Raw genomic sequence first — 21,150 nt, 5'->3', positions numbered from 1 at the left:
CTAGATTCTCATCTAGCTTCTGATGTGACTATTGAGAAATGTGTTGCAAATTTATTTTATTTTACTTCTTTTAAATATAAAATTTTTACTTTTGTGGGTGTATGATAGATGTATATATTTATGGGGTACATTAAGATGTTTTGGTATAAGCATGCAATTGATAATAATCACATCATGGAAAACGGAGTATCCATCCCTTCAGGCATTTATCCTTTGTGTTACAAACAATCCAACTGAACTATGTTAGTTGTTTTTAAAAGTATATCATTTATATATAATAATAATAATAATTATTATTATTTTGAGATGGAATCTGTCTCTGTTGCCCAGGCTGGAGTGCAGTGGCACAATCTCAGCTCACTGCAACCTCCGCCTCCCAGGTTCAAGTGATTCTCCTGCCTCAGCCTCCCAAGTAGCTGGGATTACAGGTGCCCGCCACCATGCCCAACTAATTTTTCTATTTTTAGTAGAGAAGGGTTTCACCATGTTGGCCAGGCTGGTCTCAAACTCCTGACCTCAAGTGATCCACCTACCTTGGCCTCCCAAAGTGCTGGGATTTCAGGCTTGAGCCACGGCGCCCAGCTTAAAATTTACAATTAAATTATTATTGACCATAGTTGCTATGTAGTGCTATCAAGCAGTTGGTCTTATTCTTTCTTTCTTTTTCTCTTCTTTTCTTTTGTTTTTTTTTTTTTTTTTTAGGGACGGAGTCTCACTCTGGTCCAGGCTGGAGTGCAGTGGCATGATCTCGACTTACTGCAACCTCTGCCTCCTGAGTTCAAGAGATTCTCCTGCCTCAGCCTCCTGAGTAGCCCGGATTATAGGCACCTGCCACCATGCCCAGCTAGTTTTTGTATTTTTAGTAGAGACGGGGTTTCTCTATGTTGGCCAGGCTGATCTTGAACTCCTGGCCTCAAGTGATCCACCTGTCTTGGTCTCTCAAAGCGCTGGGATTACAGGTGTGAGCCACCGTGCCTGGCCTATTCTTTATTTTAGATTCAAGTATATAGTAGGTCTGATGTGCTCAGACATGCATATTGAACTTCTGCTATCTGAATGTACTGTAATTCAAAGGGAAACTTTTTTGAAGCAAGACAGGTCTTTACAGATTACTTATTAATAACTTGCTTCAGATCTTGGAATCTTAGTTGAGGATCTACTTCTGTAGTCTTGGGTAAAACTTAGAAAGGACTTTTTATATGAGTATAATAAAATTCTCTAGATAGGTGGTTTCTATAAATAATGAGGGGATATTTGGATAAATTATTAGCATTAAAATTTCTCCTATGCCATTTCCCAGTATTTTGAGAGATGAAAATTATGTAAAACATGGCATTAATGCAGGGACTGAGATGTTGATTCCCAAGGCAACATTCATATACTTGTTCCTACTTTCATTTCAATGGTAATTTATGTAAAGAAAATGATTGTTGTTGCTAAAGAGTGTCCATGAAACTATTTCTAAATAAGTCTTTTGACTAGATAGTGCTTTGGACACACTTCAGAACTTCAGAATTTTTAAAGTTGTCTCAATTTTGAAAAGAAAAATCATTCATTTCCCAACCTCACTCCTCGTCAATAGTGATTTTTTGTCTTTGAATATACTCCCTGCTCTAGTGCCTTTAACTGGATCTGGCAACCAAAAGCAGGGTTTTAGCCTGCCCTTTGGCTGGGCAATGATTGGGTTTCTCGTTTCCTGTTACAAAGCATCTTTTAACTTCTATTAGTAATTTATTATAATACTTTTTCATACATAACTAATTCCCCAACCTGAATAGTTTTGCAGTTCTTCTTTATACAAATTGAGAGGTTTTGATAAGGAAGCTTATTTTGATGTATAGGACATATTAAGTATGTTTTTGTTTGTTTTTTGAGATGGAGATTTGCTCTGTCTCTTAGGCTGGAGTGCAGTGGCACCGTCATGGCTCACTGCCACCTCGGCCTCCCGAAGTGTGTTGGGATTTAAGGAAATCATGAATCTCATGGATTTTTTTTTATATTGCAGACTTCAAGTCTTCATCATCTCTGTTACAACTTTGGAGTAGGAACCCAGAAGAATAATAAATACGAAGAAAGTTCTTTCTGGCTTAGGTAACATAAACAAAAAACTGAATGTAAATCAGGAATATTATCATAGATGTCAGTTAATATTTACTGTAGAGTACTTTGGCAGTTTAAACCTTCTCTGACTTCAGAAGCCAACATGCTATATTTATTTACTCTTTTAACATGTATTGTTTATTATTTTTACACATTGCCAATTCATACAAAAATGTGTTCTTCCTTCCTCCCTCCCCCCTTCCTTCCTTCCTTCCTTCCTTCTTTCCATCCTTCCTTCCTCCCTCCCTCCCTCCCTCCCTTTCTCTCTCTTTCTTTCTTTCTCTCTCTCTCTTTCTCTCTTTCTTTCTTTCCTTTTTTCCTTTCTTTTTTCTTCCTTTTTTTTTTCAGGGTCTCTCTCTGTCACCTAGGCTGGAGTGCAGTGGCATGATCTCTGCTCACTGCAACCTCTGCCTTCTGGGCTCAAGCGATCCTCTGACCTCAGCCTTCCAAGTAGCTGGGACTGCAGGCATGTGCCACCATGCCTGGCTAATTTTTTGTATCTTTGGTAGAGAAGGAGTTTTGCCATGTTGCCCAGGCTGGTCTCAAACTCCTGAGTTCTGGCTATCCACCTGCCTCGGTCTCTCAATGTGCTGGGATTATAGGCATAAGCCACCACACCTGACCAGTGTTCTCTTCTTAATATAAGTGCTTACTCCTCTCTCTCCATTCCTCCTTTATTTCTCTGTCAGGAGTACAGAAAATTTTGTTGTTGTTGCTTTGATACTTATTGTTGTCTGGTAACACCAGAGTATAAGGTGGAGGTGTGATTGGGAATAGTATTGGCTAAAATCATTAGTCTTAGATGAATTTTGGCATTTTAATATCAGTCAAGTAAGTATATATTTAACACTGTATGCTGAATACTATACTAAGATTTGGAGTGTTGTGCTTAATCTGGAAATATCAAGAAAATTATACAAAAATATAGGAACTCTGCAAGAACCCTGTCTTTCACTGAAAACCTAGGCCCAGCACAGATTCTGACACACAGTAGATACTCAATAATTGTTTGTTAGTTAAATGAATATATGTGAAAAATGTATTTTTGTGGAGATGTCACATAAGGTGCAGTGCTTTGAATATCAGGAGATTATGGAGTAGGCTGGGCACGGTGGCTCACGCCTGTAATCCCAGCACTTTGGGAGGCCGAGGTGGGCAGATCACTTGAGGTCAGGAGTTCAAGACCAGCCTGGCCAACATGGCGAAACCTCGTCTCTACTAAAAATACAAAAATTAGGCAGGTGTGGTGGCACAGGCCTGTAATCCCAGCTACTCGGGAGGCTGAGGCAGGAGAATTGCTTGAATCCGGGAGACGCAGGTTGCAGTGAGCCAAGATCGCACCACTGCACTCCAGCCTGAGCGACAGAGAGACTCCGTCTCAAGAAAAAAAAAAATAGATCATGGAGTAAAATATATCAAATCAATTCACTAAATGTTTACCCTTTCTGAGTGCGGGATTAGTTCTAGTTATTTGGAGATACTCCTATGATTATTTTAACTATAGTCTAACTTTTGTGAATATGATGTTTGTCATTTAACAAAATAAATACAAATCTGGGCACTGAGATTTTAATACTCACAGGCATATCTATCACTAGCAAAATGTTGATGCAAATAACTTATGTAAGAGACTTTTTAGAGCCCAAAGATTGATCAAACTCTGTATAAAGAACTCTTCCTAATAGAACAGGCTGGAGTTCTATTCCAGGATTTGACAGTATTTGGGAGTAGAACGCTCACAAAGTTTATGACATCAATGTATCAAAAGACCAGTATGCCAAGAAGGCAGGAATAGGGAGGTCCAAAAAAAAAAGGATGCTGGTGCCCTGGATGGCTTCTGGAAGCTTAAGACTACAGGTGAGCTTGGAGTTTATGCCAAGAATGAGGGTGAGTTAGGAGTCATAAAAATAAATGTTCTCCAGGAACAGTAGGCTGAGGCCTGACATGGTTATTTGCACATACGCCATTGGTTGTTGACTTCTTATCTGTTATCATTTTCTAAAGAATCTCATGGAAAGAAAATATGATGATGAGATATCCATATTATAAGCTAGAATATCTTAATGGCTATATTTGTAGGAATACAATCTGACCCACAGTGATATTTTCATAAAAATCTTAAATAAATAACAAATTTATATAGCACCAGTATGAGTCTTTTGTGTTCACATCACTAGAATAATATTTAAGAAAAGAAGAAAAATTTTAATTTTAGCCCTAGTAATTACATATGATTTTAATCTTTCTGCTTCATTTTTTCTTCCACATCTTTTGGGAATATAAAAATAACCTGGTGAAATATTCACAAATGTCTTAAAAGGAATTATCATATTTTAATGTTTAAAAAGAGGCAAAAATAATTATCAATATTATTAACTGTAGGAATTGTAGCACAGTGAATAGTTTTTCTAGTAGTAGACCAACTGTCAGTCAGAATTTGTTGTCATCTAAGACATTAGTGTTAAATTGTTAAATATTGTGATGCTTTATTTAGAATTGTTGTGGGGTTTAAATATGGCAATGCATGTATTATAGTGTATTCAGTAACATGCTTGGAAAATAGAAACTGCTTAACAAACGGAAACTGCTGCTGCTATCTTTAGGTGATGTTTGCTATTTATTAGAGATGGACTCTCTTGTGGCCATTCCACGGTTTATTCTAAAATTTATCACGGTCAGATCAAGCATGGATTACTTACTAAGTTCCCAAATAAAATGTCATGAAGACAAACATCTACATCTTTCAATCTTAGGAACAATTTTAAAAACTTTTTTTTTTTTTTTTTGTAGTGATGGGGTCTTGCTATATCACCCACGGTGGTCTCAAACCCTGGCCTAAAGTTATCCTCCCACTTTAGCTTCCCAAACTGCTGGAATTACAGGTGTGAGCCACTGCGCCTGACCCTTTGGAATAATTTCTTCATGCTTTATATCCACGTGTTAAAAAAACTGTTGGCAGCAGTTGCTGATGCAAGCAGAGATGAATAGCTGCTAATTAAGCACCCTTTTCTGTAAATTTTATACCAGAAGGAGGTCATGGAAAATGAGTACACATTCTACAGGCTTAACTCTTTTGAGAACAGTGAATATCTTAGACTAGAGGTTATATATAATTTGGAAGTACCCATTCAGTCTAAAAGTAAAAACTTCATTTTTCACAAATGGTAATATATAAAAATGCTGTAGTATATTAGAATTTTGTTGAAATTGAAGCCTAGAACAATACTAAACGTAAAGAGTGATAGTGGGTATTTTTTAAAACGCTCATTTATTTCCCTTGATTTTTGTTAACATCTCAGTGCAGGACCTTTCTGCCTTTTTATCACCCTCCTGCCTTTTCTTTTGTTAAGAAAAGTTCATAAATAGCTGCTGCTCTCCTTGCTTTCTGCCACACTCTTTTGATCGTGTTCCCTTAGAGATACTACAAGTTAAGAGAAAGCTGCTATAATTATGAATGAAATTGAAATTCCTTCAGCTTACTTTACTGTGAGTTGTCAACGTATTTGCCTCAATGTATTAAATGACAAATTCTCTTAGACCTTTATAAAATATAATATTTCAGATTTTTGAAATCCGAATGCAAGGTTTGGAATAATATGTTAAGAGTTTGTTGTTGTTGTTGTTTGTTTAATAAAATACCATTTTTTCCTCCTTCTCCTCCTCTTTTGTAAGTCTTGCAGTATTGAGCTCCTGTGTCTGCTCCTGGCAGAAGGCAGGGCTAAGTAGATGAGAAGAGACTGTTAATACAGAAATTTCCCTCACAATCTAGACAACTTGTTAGTGGTCTCCATTGTTCTGGTGGAATTTAAATTGTGTTTAGCTCTTAAAGTCCTGTCTAATGACTAGGACATATATTATGCTGAACTTGGCTTTTCAGAAAAGGTATACAGAAATTCACTGTAACAAATTAGTATTCTACAAAGAAGAATTGCATATTAATACAAATAAGTTCAACTCAAAAGGCTTTGGGGTTACATTTATTGACCACAAAGACTTTGCAGACTTTTTTCCCTGGGAGAAAAATGCTCTACTTTCCAGACCTTAGTCATATTCCTAATTCTGGGTGATTTTTCATTTATCTCTAGTAGCTTTATTTCTGTCATTTAACTGTATTCCTTGGCACTGCTGACCTACGGCAATATCAGACATTCCTGTGGCTGATAAACACTTGAGAAGTTTACTGTTTTCCTTTTGCTGTAAGAAGACTTCCTACTACTTTCTTTTCCCCTCAAGCTTCATTGAGGTATAATTGACAAATAAAATTGTATGTATTTAATAGTGTACACTGTGATGTTTATATATATATATGTACACTGTGAAATGATTATTATGATCGAGTTAATTACCATATCCATCACCTCACATAGTTACCATTTTTTCCTCACATGCCTTTATAACAGAATTTTATTAGTAATCATCAAACACACATTGTTCAGATTTCACTGATTGTCTCATAAAATCTTATACAATTGATTTGTCAAGGCCTATGTACTGTGACTGATTAAGGTGTCTCTTGTGTCTGCTTTAATCCATAGGTTTTTTCCTTTTTTTCTTGCAATGTATTTGTTAAAGAAGCCAGGTAGTTTCCTGCATTTTGAATTTTGCTGTTTGTGTCCTGTTCCTTAACATGTTTATTTTTCTGTGTTCTCTGTATTTCCTATAAATTAGTAATTAAGATTCTAAAGGCTCTTACCAGTTTTTTTTTTGGCAGAAGTTTTTCACAGGTGGTATGGTGTACGTCCATCAGGGGTTTTGTATATTAGTTGTTTTGCCTTTTGTGATATTAGCAGCCATCAGTGATCATTGCCTGGATTCTTTATTTCATCAGTGTTTTTAAAATAATAGTATTCTAATTGTGTCATTTTACTTTTCCTTTATGAGCTGGAATACTTCTCTAGAGTACAACTTCCCTTAGCAACTGTTAGATTACTCTGAGGTCCAGTTGTCTGAGTTACCTTTTTTTTGGTGTGTGTATGGTGAGAATATTTAATATCTACTCTCAGCAAATTTCAAGTATACAATGCAGTATTATGAACTATAGTTACCAAGCTATACATTAGATCTCCTTGTAAGAAAGAAGAGAGAGAGAAGAAAGAAAGAAAGAAAGAAAGAAAGAAAAAGAAAAGAAAGAAGAAAGAAAGGAAAAAGGAAGAAAGAAAAAGAAAAGAAAGAAGGAAGGAAGGAAAGAACGAAAGAACGAAAGAAAGAAAGAAAGAGAAAAAGAAAAGAGAGAGTGTTAATGGAGACGATTAACGACGATTTCTTTGGAGCCCCAAAGAAATCAGCAATTTTCAAATGGATAACTCCTTTTAAGAAGGAATGAGATTCCTGTAATGGCTGTTTCCTGGAAGGCAGTGTCATGTGGAACCCCTTAGCCTCAGCATCCGGAGCTCCAGGAAGGGAACATTTCTAGTCAGATAGAATTATATATATACTATTTCTTTGGAAACTTCAGCCATCAAGATTCAGCCATCAACATTCCACCATCATGACTTCTGTTTCAACACAGTGGCTCTTAGTCCTCATTTTACTGCTTTAGTCCTCATTTTACTCATTTACTTAGTCCTCATTTTACTCATTTAGTCCTGTTGCTGCCTGTTGTCGAAGCAGTAGAAGCCAGAGATGCAATTGCTGTCTTGTTAGGTGTGGTTCTCAGCATTACAGGCATTTGTGCCTGCTTGGGGGTATGTGCACAAAGGAGAAATGGACAGATATGACTTTGAAGCGCATCCCAAATCAAACTTTGCCCTGAAAACCTTTGTACTAGTGAAGCTAAACTTGACCTTTGGTGTTTGAAAGTTTCCAAGAAACAGTAAATAGGGGAGTTCCACATTCTTAGTTGTGTTCCATAAAATGAGAACAAATTGCTATGTATAAGAAAAAATGTTTTCCTTGTAATAAATAATGCACTGAAAAATGCAGCCTACAATTTGTATTTGCTGGTTAGAAAGGGGATTCAAGAAGTAAGATGGCCAACATTTACATAAGTAATTTTCATAGTTTTAGAATTATCTAAGCTGGGCATGGTGGCATGCACCTGTAGTCCCAGCTACCTGAAAGGCTGAGGTGGGAGGATCACTTGAACCCAGGACATCGAGGCTGCGGTGAGTCATGATCACACCACTGCAGTACAGCCTTGGTGACAGAGTAAGATCCTGTCTCCAAAAAAAAAAAAGCACATGAAATAGGAAGAAGGAAGTTCTTGCCCAGAATCCTAAGAAATCACCACTGTCCAGTTACAGTCACTGCCTCCGGAATCATTGAGGAGTCTTTTCTCCATATTTTCATTAGACTTTTGTTATTGACCAAGTTAATATTCTATTTAGATATCAAATAGCCAAACATAGATGCTTTTATCTCTGGAGAAAAAAAATTTAGAAAAATGCATTCATTGTATCTAACATTGAAGTGGAGAAAAGAGTTAATGTAAAAAAATCCTATATTGATCGTTTTAAACTTTTATTTTAGGTTTGGGGTACATGTGAAGGTTTGTTACATAGGCAAACTCATGTCATGGGAGTTTACTGTACAGATTATTTCTTCACCAAGGTATTAAGCCCAGTACCCAATAGTTATATTTTTTACTCCTCTCCCTGCTCCCACCCTCCACCCTCAAGTAGACCCCAGTATCTATTGTTCTCTTCTTTGTGTTCATGAGTTCGCATCATTAGCTCCTACTTACAAGTGAGAACATGTGGTACTTGGTTTGCTTTAAAAAACCACTTTATATTGACATTGAAATGGAGAAAATATTTAATGTTTAAAAACTTTATATTAATTAATTGAGTAACATCCCCATGGTGAGAAGTACTATATTAAATATAAACTCATTATGTTGTTTAAAAAAAAAAGGGACAAAATGATGTTGAAGATGAAACCTGCAGCAGCAGGCTGTACACAACAATTTGTGAGGAAAAAATTAATCGTTTGTACCCTAATTGAAGAGGAGTGATGATTAATAGTACAAATAATAGCCAACACCATAGACATCTCAATTTGTTCTGCTTATACAAATCTGACTGAAAAACTGAAGTGGAGCAAACTCAGTGGGTGCCAAAACCATTGTGCCCAGATCAGTGGCAGATAAGAGCAGAGCTTTCATTGGAAATTTTAAACAAGTGGGATCAAAATCCTGAAGCATTTCTTCAAAGAATTGTAATAGGAGACAAACATGGCTTTACCAGTGTGATCCCAAAGAGAAATTACAATAAAAGCAGTGGCTACCAAGAAGTGGAAGTGGTCTAGTCAAAGCAAAAGCAGCTCTGTCAAGAGTAAAGATCATAGCAACAGTTTTTTGGGATGCTCAAGGCATTTTGCTTGGTGATTTTTCTGGAGGGCCAAAGAATGATAATGTCTGCTTATTATGAGAGTGTTTTCAGAAAGCCAAAATTTTAGTAGGAAAACACCTGAAAGGCTTCACCAGTGTCCTTCTCCACCACAACAATGTTCCTGCTCATTCCTCTCATCAAACAAAAGTAATCTTGTGAATTTCAATGGGAAATTATTAGGCATCCACCTTACAGACGTGATTTGGTTCCTTCTGACTTCTTTTTGTTTCCTAATCTTAAAAAAATCTGTAAAAGGCACCCATTTTTCCTCAGTTAATGTGAAATGTGAAAAAGATTGCATTGACATGGCTAAATTCCTCAGTTCTTTATGGATGGACTAAATGGCTAGTATCACAAAGGTATCTTAAACTTGATGGAGCTTATGTTGATAAATAAAATTTATATTTTAATCTTTTAATTCAATTTTTCCAAAAGTTTTTTGAAGTCTCATAATATTCTGCAATTCTACAGTTTCCACGGGTTGTCTCTTCACTCTGTTAATTGTTTCCTTTGCAGTTGTACATGGTATTTAGTTAGATGTAATTCCATTTGTCTATTTTTGCTTTTGTTGTCTGTACTTTGGGGATCATATCTAAAAAATCATTTCCCATACAATATCAAGAAGCTTTCCCCCGTTTTCTTCTAGTAATTTTGCAGTTTCTGGTCTTACATTTAAGTCTGTAATCCATTTTGAATTGATTTTTTGCATATGATGGTAGATAAGGTTCCAATTTTATTCTGTATGTGGATATCCAACACCATTTATTGGAGAAACTCTCTTTTCCCCATTGTATGTTCTTGGCAACTTTGTTGATCATCAGTTGCCCGTAAATATGTGGATTTTGTTCTAGATATTCTATTCTGTTCCATTGGTCTATATGTCTTTTTAAAATGTCCATACCGTGCTGTTTTGATGACTATTAGATGTCTAGTGTATTTCAAAATCAGGAAATATGATGGCTGCAGCTTTGTTCTTTTTGCTCAAGATTGCTTTGGCTATTTAGGTCTTTTGTGATTCCATATAAATTTAAGTATTATTTTTTCTACTTCTGTGAAAATGCCATTGCCATGTTGATAGGGATAGGACTGAATCTGTAGAGTGCTTTAAGTAGTATGGACATTTAAAAATATTAAGTCTTCCAATCTATGAACACAGGATATCTGTCCCTTTATTTGTGTTTTCTTCAATTTCTTCAGCATTTTGTAGTTTTCAGTGTACAAGTCTTTCACCTCCTTAGTTAAATTTATTCATAAGTATTTTATTTATTTTTGACACTATTATAAATGGGATTGTTTTCTTAATTTTTGGATATAGTTCATTACTTGCATATAAAAACTGATTTTTATGTTGATTTTGTTTTGTAACTTTATTGAATTTATTAGTTCTAACAGTTTTTTGGTAGCATTTTAGGGTTTTCTAATACAAGATTATGTCATCTGCAAACAATTTTACTTCTTCCTTTCAAATTGAATGCCTTTTCCCCCCCCCATCTTGCCTAATTGCTCTGGCTAAGACTTCTAGTACAATGTTGAATAGAAGTGGTGAGAGTGGGCATCTTTGCTTGCGTTTTTCCTATGTTAGAGGAAATGTTTTACCTTTTTACCATCTAGTATGATGTTAGCTGAGGACTTGTTGCATGATTTTTATTATGTTGAGGTACATTCCTTCTATTCCTAATTGGTTGAAATTTTTTTTATCTTGAAAGGATGAATTTTGTAAAAAAATTTTTTCTGTGTCTCTCAAAATGTCCATATGATTTTTATCCTCTATTCTGTTAAAGTGGTGTATCACGTGTTGATTTTTATATGCTGAACCACCCCCACCCTCGTACCTCAGGAATAAATCCTAGTTGATCATGGTGTATGATGATTTTAATGTGCTGTGTAATTTGGTTTGCTAGTATTTTGTTAAGGAATTTTTCATCTGTGTTCATCAGGGATAATTTTTTTGTAGTGTCTTTGTCTGGCTTTGATATCAGAGTAATGCTAACCTCATAGAATGAGTGTGGATAGGTCCTTTCCTCTTCATTTTTAGAGAAGAGTTTGAGAAGGATTGGCATTAATTTTTTCTTAAATATTTGGTAGAATTCACCAGTGAAGTCATTTGGCCCTGCGTTTTTCTTGGTTGTGAGATTTTTGATTACTGATTCAATCTCCTTATCACTATTTTATGTTTCTGTGTTTGTTAACTTAAGGCCTCCAGCTATATCCACGTTGCTGCATAGGACATGATTTCATTCTTTTTTTATGGCTACGCAGTATTTCATGGTGTATATGTACCATGTTTTCTTTATGCATTCCGCCACTGATGGGCACCGAGGTTGGTTCCATATCTTTACTATTGTGAATAGTGCTGCAATGAACATACGGGTGCATGTGTCCTTTTGATACAACAATTTGTTTTCTTTTGGCTATATCCCCAGTAATGAAATTGTGGGATCAAATAATAGTTCTGTTTTAAGTTCTTTGAGAAATCGCCAAACTGCTTTCCACAGTGGCTGAACTAATTTACATCCCCACCAACAGTGTAAAAGAATTCCCTTTTCTCTGCAGCCCAGCCAGTACCTGTTATTCTTTGACTTTTTAATAAAAGCCACTTTGACTGGTGTGAGATGGTATCTCATTGTGGTTTTGATTTGCATTTCTCTGATGATTAGTGATGTTGAGCATTTTTTCACATGTTTGTTGACCACTTGTATGTCTTATTTTGAGAATTGTCTGTTCAAGTCTTTTTAACCCCACGTTTTAATGGGGTTATATTTTGCTTGTTGAATTATTTAAATTCCTTAAAGATTCTGGATATTAGACCTTTGTTGGATGCATAGCTTGCAAGTATTTTCTCCCATTCTGTAGGTTGTCTGTTTACTTACTTTGTTGATAGTTTCTTTTGCTGTGCAGCAGTTTGTCAAATTTTGGTTTTGTTGCAATTGCTTTTGCTGAGGACTTAGTCATAAATTATTTTCCAAGGCTGATGCCACGAGGTAGTCTTCTTGGCTTAAATCTGCTTGGTATTCCATAATCTGTTGCTTGAATATTGATATCTCTCTAGGTTTGGGAAGTTCTCTGTTATTATCCCTTTGAATAAACTATCTACCACTATACCTTTCTCTACCTCCTCTTTAAGGTCAGTGATTCTTATATTTGCCCTTTATGAGGCTATTTTCTAGATCTTGTAGGAGTGCTTCATTCTTTTTCTTTTGTCTCCCCTGACTTGTATTTTCAATAGCCTGTCTTCAAGGTCACTACTTATTTCATCTACTTGTTCAGTTGTGCTATTAAGATACTCTGATATCAGTATATCAATTGCATTTTTCTATTCCAGAATTTCTGCTTGATTCTTTGTAATTATTTCAATCACTTTGTTAGATATATCTGATAGGAGTCTGAATTCCTTCTCTGTGTTATCTTGAATTTTTTTGAGTTTCCTCAAACGGCTAATTTGAATTCTCTGCCTGAAAGGTCACATATCTCTGTCACTCTGGGATTGTTCCCTGGTGCCTTACTTAGTTCATTTGGTAAGAGCATATTTTCCTGGATGGTCTTGAGGCTTGTGGATGTTTGTTGGTGTCTGGGCAGTGAAGAGTTAGGTATTTACTATAGTCTTCGCAGTCTGGGCTTATTTGTACCCATCATTATTGGGAAAGCTTTCTAATATGCGAAGGCATTTGCATGTTGTGTGCTAAGTTTTTGGTCACAGCAGCCCCATCTGCCTTAGGAGGCACCTCAAGCCCAGTAACACTGTGACTCTTGCAGAGTTTTAGAGGTCTCATCTTGGTGGTGTTGGATGGGGCCCAGAAAAATTCTCTGGATTACCAAGCAGAGACTCTTTGTTCTCTTCCCTTGCTTTCTCTCTAGCAATGGAGTCTGTCTTTCTGTATTGAGCTGTCTGGAGCTAGGGGAGGAGTGATACAAGCACCCCTGTGGCCACTACCCCTGGGACTGTGCTGTGTCTGACCTGAAGCCAGCGTAGCACTTGGTCTCACCCAAGGCCTGCTATAATCTGCTACCTGGATACCACCTATGTTTGCTTAATGAATGAGGGCTCTACAATAGCAGGTGAGGTGATGAAGCTTGCCAGGCTTGTGTCCTTCAATTCAGGGAAGCAAGTTCCCCCTGGCTCCTGGCAGGTGCAGAGATGTTGGCCAGGAACAAGGGCCTGGAGTCAGAATCCTTAGGAAGCTACCTGGTGCTCCTTTTTACTGTGGTTGAGCTGGTACCCAAGCCACAAGACAAAGTTTTTTCCTACTCTTCCCTCCTCTTTCCACAAGCAGAGGAGTATCTTCCTATGGCCACCACTGTCACAGGCCCATGGGGAGTACTGCCAGGCTCCACTGATGTTCACTGAAGGCCTAAGGGCTCTTCAGTCAGTTTGCAACGAATGGTGCCGGGTCTGGGACTCATCTTGCAAGGCAGTGCACTTCTCTCTGGTCCAGGATAAGTCCAGAAATGCCATCCTAGAATCAAGGTCTGGAATTGGGGACCCAAGAGACTGCTTGGTGCTCTACCCTACTGTGGCTCACCTTGTACCTAAGCTGCAAGATAAAGTCCCCTTTCATCTCCCCTTTTCTTTTATCAAGCAGAAGGAGACTCTCCACATAGCCACCATAGCTGGGAATGTGTTGGTTCACACCTGAAGCCAGCACGTTTCAGATTCTCACCAAAGCCCACCTATGGTATGCACTACCTGACTATCACTGCTGATTATTCAAAATCCGTTGGCTTTCTAGCCAATGGGTGATGAATCCTTTCAGGATCTGGTCTTTCCTTTCAAGGCAGCAGATTTCCTTCTGGCCCTGGTGTGTCTAAAAATGTCATCCAGTAGCTGGGGCCTGGAATGGGTGTCTCATGACTCTTCTTGGTGTCCTATCCTACTATGGCTGAGCTGTTATCCAAATTGCAAGACCAAGCCCTCTTTACTCTTCCCTTTTTCTCTCCTCCAGCAGAAGGAAGGGGGTCTCTTGGAGCTGCAAGCTGTGCTGCCTGGGCTTGGGGGAGGGGCAGGGTAGGTGCTCCCTTGGCCACCCAGGCTGGTCTCTCACATGCCCCCTAAGTTTATTGGCTCCAAACCCACAAGGACTTGCCTTGTGGCCTAGACTGCCTTTCAGGTTTGCTCTTGCTTCTCTAGTTCTTTTAATTGTGATGTTAGGGTGTCAATTTTAGATCTTTCCTGCTTCCTCTTGTGGACATTTAGTGCTATAAATTTCCCTCTACACACTGCTTTAAATGTGTCCCAGAGATTCTGGTACATTGTGTCTTTGTTCTCATTGGTTTCAAAGAACATCTTTATTTCTGCCTTCATTTTGTTATGTACCCAGTAGTCATTCAGGAGCAGGTTGTTCAGTTTTCATGTAGTTGTGTGTTTTGAGTGAGTTTCTTAATCCTGAGTTCTAATTTGGTTGCACTGTGCTCTGAGAGACTGTTGTGATTTCTTTTCTTTTGCTTTTGCCGAGGAATGTTTTATTTCCAATTATGTGGTCAATTTTGGAATAAGTGTGATGTGGTGCTGAGAAGAATGTATATTCTGTTGATTTGGGGTGGAGAGCTCTGTAGACGTCTCTTAGGTCCGATTGGTCCAGAGCTGAGTTCAAGTCCTGGATATCCTTGTTAACCTTCTGTGTCATTGATCTGTCTAATATTGATGGTGGAGTGTTAAAGCCTCCCATTATTATTGTGTGGGATTCTAAGTCTCTTTGTAAGTCTCTAAGGACTTGCTTTATGAATCTGGGTGCTCCTGTATTGGTTGCATATATATTTAGGATAATTAGCTCTTCTTGCTGAATTGATCCCCTTACCATTATGTAATGGCCTTGTCTCTTTTGATCTTTATTGGTTTAAAGTGTGTTTTATCAGAGACTAGGATTGCAAACCCTGCTTTTTTTGCTTTCCATTTGCTTGGTAGATCTTCCTCTATTTTTAAATTTTGAGCCTACATATGTCTCTGCACGTGAGATGGGTCTCCTGAATACAGCACACTGATGGGTCTTGACTCTATCCAATTTACCAGTCTGTGTCTTTTAATTGGGGCATTTAGCCCATTTACATTTAAGGTTAATATTGTTATGTGTGAATTTGATCTTGCCATTATGATGTTAGCTGGTTATTTTGCCCGTTAATTGATGTAGTTTCTTCCTAGCATCGATGGTCTTTACAATTTGGCAAGTTTTTGCAGTGGCTGGTACCGGTTGTTCCTTTCCATGTTTAGTGCTTCCTTTAGGAGATCTTGTAAGGCAGGCCTGGTGGTGACAAAATGTCTCAGCATTTGCTTGTCTGTAAAGTATTTTATTTCTCCTTCACTTATGAAGCTTAGTTTGGCTGGATATGAAATTCTGGGTTGAAAATTCTTTTCTTAAGAATGTTGAATATTGGCTGCCACTCTCTTCTGGCTTATAGGGTTTCTGCTGAGAGATCCGCTGTTAGTCTGATGGGCTTCCCTTTGTGGGTAACGCAGCCTTTCTTTCTGGCTGCCCTTAACATTTTTTCCTTCATTTCAACCTTGGTGAATCTGACAGTTATGTGTCTTGGGGTTGCTCCTCTCGAGGAGTATCTTTGTGGTTTTCTCTGTATTTCCTTGAATTTGAATGTTTGACTACCTTGCTAGGTTGGGGAAGTTCTCCTGGATAATATCCTGAAGAGTGTTTTCCAGCTTGTTTCCATTCTCCACGTCAGTTTCAGGTATACCAATCAAACATAGATTTGGTCCTTTCACATAGTCCCATATTTCTTGGAGATTTTGTTCATTTGTTTTTACTCTTTTTTTCTCTAAACTTGTCTTCTCGCTTTATTTCATTAATTTGATCTTTAATCAGTGATACCCTTTCTTCCACTTGATCGAATCGGCTATTGAAGCTTCTGCATGTGTCACGAAGTTTTTGTGCTGTGGTTTTCAGCTCCATCAGGTCATTTAAGTTCTTCTCTACACTGTTTATTCTAGTTAGCCGTCCGTCTAACCTTTTTTCAAGGTTTTTAGCTTCCTTGCGATGGGTTGGAACATGCTTCTTTAGCTTGGATAAGTTTGTTATTACTGACCTTCTGAAGCCTAATTCTGTGAACTCGTCAAAGTCATTCTCTGTCCAGCTTTGTTCCATTGCTGGTGAGGAGCTGCAGTCCTTTGGAATAGAAGAGGCACTCTGGTTTTTAGAATTTTCAGCTTTTCTGCTCTGGTTTCTCCCCATCTTTGTGGTTCTTATCTACCTTTGGTCTTTGATGTTGGTGACCTACAGATGGGATTTTGGTGTAGATGTCCTTTTTGTTGATGTTGATGCTATTTCTTTCCGTTTGTTCATTTTCCTTCTACCAGTCAGGTCCCTCAGCTGCAGGTCTGTTGGAGTTTGCTGGAGGTCCACTCCACACCCTGTTTGCCTGGGTATCGGCAGCAGAGGCTGCAGAACAGCAAATATTGCAAAACAGCAAATATTGTTGCCTGTTCCTTTCTCTGGAAGCTTGGTCCCAGAGGGGCACCTGCCTGTATGAGGTGTCTGTCAGCCCTTACTGGGAGGTGTCTCCCATTTAGGCTACACGGGGATCAGGGACCCACTTGAGGAGGTAGTCTGTACATTCTCTGAGCTCAAACACCATGCTGGGAGAACCACTGCTCTCTTCAGAGATGTCAGACAGAGATGTTTAAGTGTGCAGAAGTTTCTGCTGCCTTTTGTTCAGCTATGCCCTGCCCACAGAGGTGGAGTCTATAGAGGCAGTAGGCCTTGCTGAGCTGTGGTGGGCTCTGCCCAGTTCAAGCTTCCCAGCTGCTTTGTTTACCTACTGAAGCCTCAGTAATGGCAGATGTCCCTCCCCTAGCCAGGCTGATGCTTTGCAGTTTGATCTCAAACTTCTGCACTAGCAGTGAGCAAGGCTCCATGGGCTTAGTTTGGCTGGATATGAAATTCTGGGTTGAAAATTCTTTTCTTAAGAATGTTGAATATTGGCTGCCACTCTCTTCTGGCTTATAGGGTTTCTGCTGAGAGATCCGCTGTTAGTCTGATGAGCTTCCCTTTGTGGGGGAGCCAGGCACGGGAGGGAATTTCCTGGTCTGCCAGTTGTGAAGACTGTGGGAAAGGCACAGTATTTGGACAGCAGTGTACCGTTCCTCCAGGTACAGACTGTCACAGCTTCCCTTGGCTAGGAAAGGGAAGTCCTCACAGCCCTTGTGCTTCCCTGGTGAGGCAATGCCTCGTCCTGCTTTGGTTCTCCCTCTGTGGGCTGCACCCACTATCCAACCAGTCCCAATGAGATGAGCCAGGTACCTCAGTTGGAAGTGCAGAAATCATCCATCTTCTGCATCAGTCAACCTGGGAGCTGCAGAGCAGAGCTCTTCCTATTCGGCCATCTTGGAATGGAAAATCCGGTATTCATTATTTTATAAATGTTTTTCTTGTCTTGTCTTGTGTGTATGTGTGTGTGTGTGTATGTGTGATGGAGTCTTACTCTATCACCCAGGCTGGAGTGCAGTGGAATGATCTCGGCTTACTGCAACCTTTGCCTCCCAGGTTCAAGTGATTCTCCTGCCTCAGCCTCCCAAGTAGCTGGGATTATAGGCATGTGTCACCATGCCGGGCTAGTTTTTGTATTTTTAGTAGAGACAGGCTTTTGCCATGTTGGCCAGGCTGGTCGCTGGTCTCAAATTCCTGACCTCAGGTGATCTGCCCGCCTTGGCCTTTCAAAGTGCTGGGATTACAGGCATGAGTCACCGTGCCTGACCAAATATTTTTAATACATGTCTTATAATTAGTTTTTTAAAAAATGTTTTAGAAATTCAACAGTGAAACCATCAGGTCCTCGGCTTTTCTTTGAATGAGACATTTTATTACTGGATTTAATTTTTAATCATTATTGTTCACATTTTCTGTTTCAATCTTGATATGTTTATATATCTAGGAATTTATCATTTCTTCTAGGTTATCTAGTTTGTTGATGTATAATTGTTCATAGTAGTCTCTTACGATTCTTTATTCTTGATATCAGTTGTAATGTCTCCTCTCTCATTTCTCTTTGTATTTGATTACTCTCTATTTCTTAGTTTAGCTAAATGCTTGTCAATTTTATCCTTTTAGAAAACCAACTTTTAGTTTCATTGATCTTTTGTATTTTTTTGGCCTCTATTTTATTCATTTCTGCTCTGATCTTTATTTTTTTTCTATCTGTTAACTTGGGGCTTTGTTCTTATTCTAGTTCCTTGAGGAGCAACGTTGCTTGTTTGAGACATTTCTTTTTTGATGTAGGCATTTATTGCTGTAAACTTTTTTTTTTTTTTTGGTTTGAGACGGGGTCTCTCTCTGTTGCCCAGGCTGGAGTGCAGTGGCATGATCTTGGCTGACTGCAGCTTTTGCCTATTGGGTTCAAGCAATTCTCCTCCCTCAGCCTCCTGAGTAGCTGGGATTACAGGTGCCCGCCACCACTCCTGGCTAATTTTTGTATTTTTAGTAGGGATGGAGTTTCACCATCTTGGCCAGGCTGGTCTTGAACTCCTGACCTCGTGATCCACCCACCTCGACCTCCCAAAGTGCTGGGATTACAGGCGTGAGCCACTATGCCCAGCTGCCTATTAGTTTTGGTATGGATTGTTTTTATTTTCATTTGTCTCAAGATACCTAAAATTTTTTTTTAATTTTTAAAATTTGTACATATATATACATATATATATATATATACACACACACATATATATATATGTATTTGTAGTGACAGGTTCTTGCCATGTTGCCTAGACTGGTCTCAAGAAAGCATCCTGCCTGGGCCTTCCAAAATGATGAGATTGCAGGCATGAACCGCCTCTGGATGCTTTTAAATTTCCCTTTTAATTTATTCATTGACCTATTGATTGTTCATGAGCATGGTGTTTAATTTCCATGTATTTATGATTTTTCCAAAATTATTCCTGTTATTGATTGCTAGTTTCATACCATTTTGGTCAGAAAAGATACTTGATATGATTTTAGTTTTTTAAAAATTTGCTAAGGTTTGTTTTATGCCCTGTCATATACTCTATCCTGGAGAATGTTGTGTGTGCGCTTGAGAAGAACGTGCATTCTACTCCTGTTGGATGGAATCCTATATATATTTCTGTTGGGTTCATTTGGCTTATAGTGTGGTTTAATTCCATTTCTTCATTATTGTCCTAGACCATTTAGGCCAACCAGTTATATATACTGTAACAAAATACTATAAACTATGTGGCATGTAAACAACAGATATTTATTGTTTACAGTTCTGGAGAATGGAAGGTTGAAGATATAGGTACTGTCAGATTTGGTGTCTGATGAGGGCCCATGTCCTAGACAGGTGCCTTTTCACAGTAATCCCAAATGGCCAAAAAGTATAGGGGTTTCTCTTGAGCCTCTTCTATGAAGGCACTAATTCCATTCGTGAGGGCTCCACACCCGTGACTTAATTAGCTCTTAAAAGCCCCACCTTCTGGCCAGGTGTGGTGGTGCACACCTGTAATCCCAGTACTTTTGGGAGGCTGAGGCTGGAGGATTGCTTGAGCCAGGAGTTTGAGACCAGCCTAGGCATCGTAGCAAGACCCTGTCTCTACCAGAAAAAAAAAAAAAAAAAAAAAAAACCATAGCCTGGTCTGGTGGCCTGCATCTGTAGTTCCAGCTCCTTGGGAGGCTGAGATGGGAGGATTGCTTGCATCTGGGAGGTTGAGGCTGCAGTGAACTATGATAGTGCCAGTGTACTCCAGCTTGGGTAACAGAGTGAGGCCCTGTTTTTGTTTGTTTGTTTGTTTGTTTGTTTATTAAAGCCCCACTTTCTAATACTATCATCTTTGTGGTTAGGATTTCAACATAGGAATTGTGGGGGAACACAAATATTCAGACCTTTAGTACTTACTGATTTCTTTTTCATAGATCTATTCTGTTTTCAAAGTGGGGTACTGAAGTCTCCTACTATTGTTGTATTGCTGTTTATTTCTCACTTCAGTCATGTTAATATTTGGTTTATATTTTAGGTGATGTTAAGTAGATATATATTTACAACTGTTATATCCTCTTGATGAATTGACTCCTTTATCATTATATAATGCCCTTCTTTGTCTCTGGTGACAGTTTTTGACATAAAGTCTATTTTTTTCTGATATAAGTATACCCAACCCTGCTCTCTTTTGGTTACTATTTGCATGGAATGTATTTTTTCCATCCCTTCACTTTCAGCCTATGTGTGTCCTTAAAGCTAAAGTGAGTATCTTGTAGAAAGGAAATAGATTTGTTGTTTTATCCATTCAGCCAGTTTGTGTCTTTTGGTTGAAGAAATTAATCCATTACAGTTAAATTAATTATTGATAAATAAGGACTTAACTATTGTCGTTTTATTAGTTTTTCCTGAATGTTTTATAGTTTTCTCTGCTCTTCCCTTCTTGCTGTCTTCTTTGGACTTGATTTTTTTATAGTGGTATGGTTTGATTCCTTCTTCTTTATTTTTTGTGTATCAACTATAATATTTTGCCTGTGGTTGCCATGACAGTTATGTAAGACATCTTATACTAGTTTATTTATTTATTTTTATTTATTATTGCTGTTATTTTTTGAGATGGAGTTTCGCTCTTGTTGCCGAGGCTGGAGTGCAATGGCGCGATCTCAGCTCACTGCAACATCCACCTCCCGGGTTCAAGCGATTCTCCTGCCTCAGCCTCCTGAGTAGCTGGGATTACAGGCTTGCACCACCACGGCCAGCTAATTTTGTATTTTTATTAGAGGCGGGGGTTTCTCCATGTTGGTCAGGCTGGTCT

General features: G+C 38.4%; 2 protein-coding genes across 2 annotated transcripts in view; both read left to right on the top strand.

The window, feature by feature from the left end:
- Positions 1–21,150, top strand: part of TEX11 (testis expressed 11) — a 320,825-nt gene that overhangs the window by 54,707 nt on the left and 244,968 nt on the right. Inside the window, 1 exon segment of the mRNA XM_033200830.1 lies at positions 2,006–2,091. Within this exon segment, the coding sequence (XP_033056721.1) occupies positions 2,006–2,091 (86 nt within the window).
- Positions 7,589–7,977, top strand: LOC117077199 (small integral membrane protein 30-like). The gene is made up of 2 exons (XM_033200829.1): positions 7,589–7,634; positions 7,684–7,977. Exons 1-2 carry the CDS (start codon positions 7,589–7,591, stop codon positions 7,815–7,817), a joined length of 180 nt encoding a protein of 59 aa, XP_033056720.1. The 3' UTR covers positions 7,818–7,977.

Source organism: Trachypithecus francoisi, unplaced genomic scaffold, assembly GCF_009764315.1.
Source record: "Trachypithecus francoisi isolate TF-2019V2 unplaced genomic scaffold, Tfra_2.0 Lachesis_group6, whole genome shotgun sequence".
NCBI lineage: Eukaryota > Metazoa > Chordata > Mammalia > Primates > Cercopithecidae > Trachypithecus > Trachypithecus francoisi.
Note: the sequence above shows the minus strand (reverse complement) of the source record. Positions and strands in the feature narration are given on the sequence as shown.

Bases quoted from the DNA above. Each gene is read 5' to 3' on its own strand.
- LOC117077199 (XM_033200829.1), top strand. From the start codon at position 7,589: ATGACTTCTGTTTCAACACAGTGGCTCTTAGTCCTCATTTTACTGC. The intron at 7,635-7,683 runs TTTAGTCCTCAT...TTACTCATTTAG, and splicing joins CTTAGTCCTCATTTTACTGC to TCCTGTTGCTGCCTGTTGTC.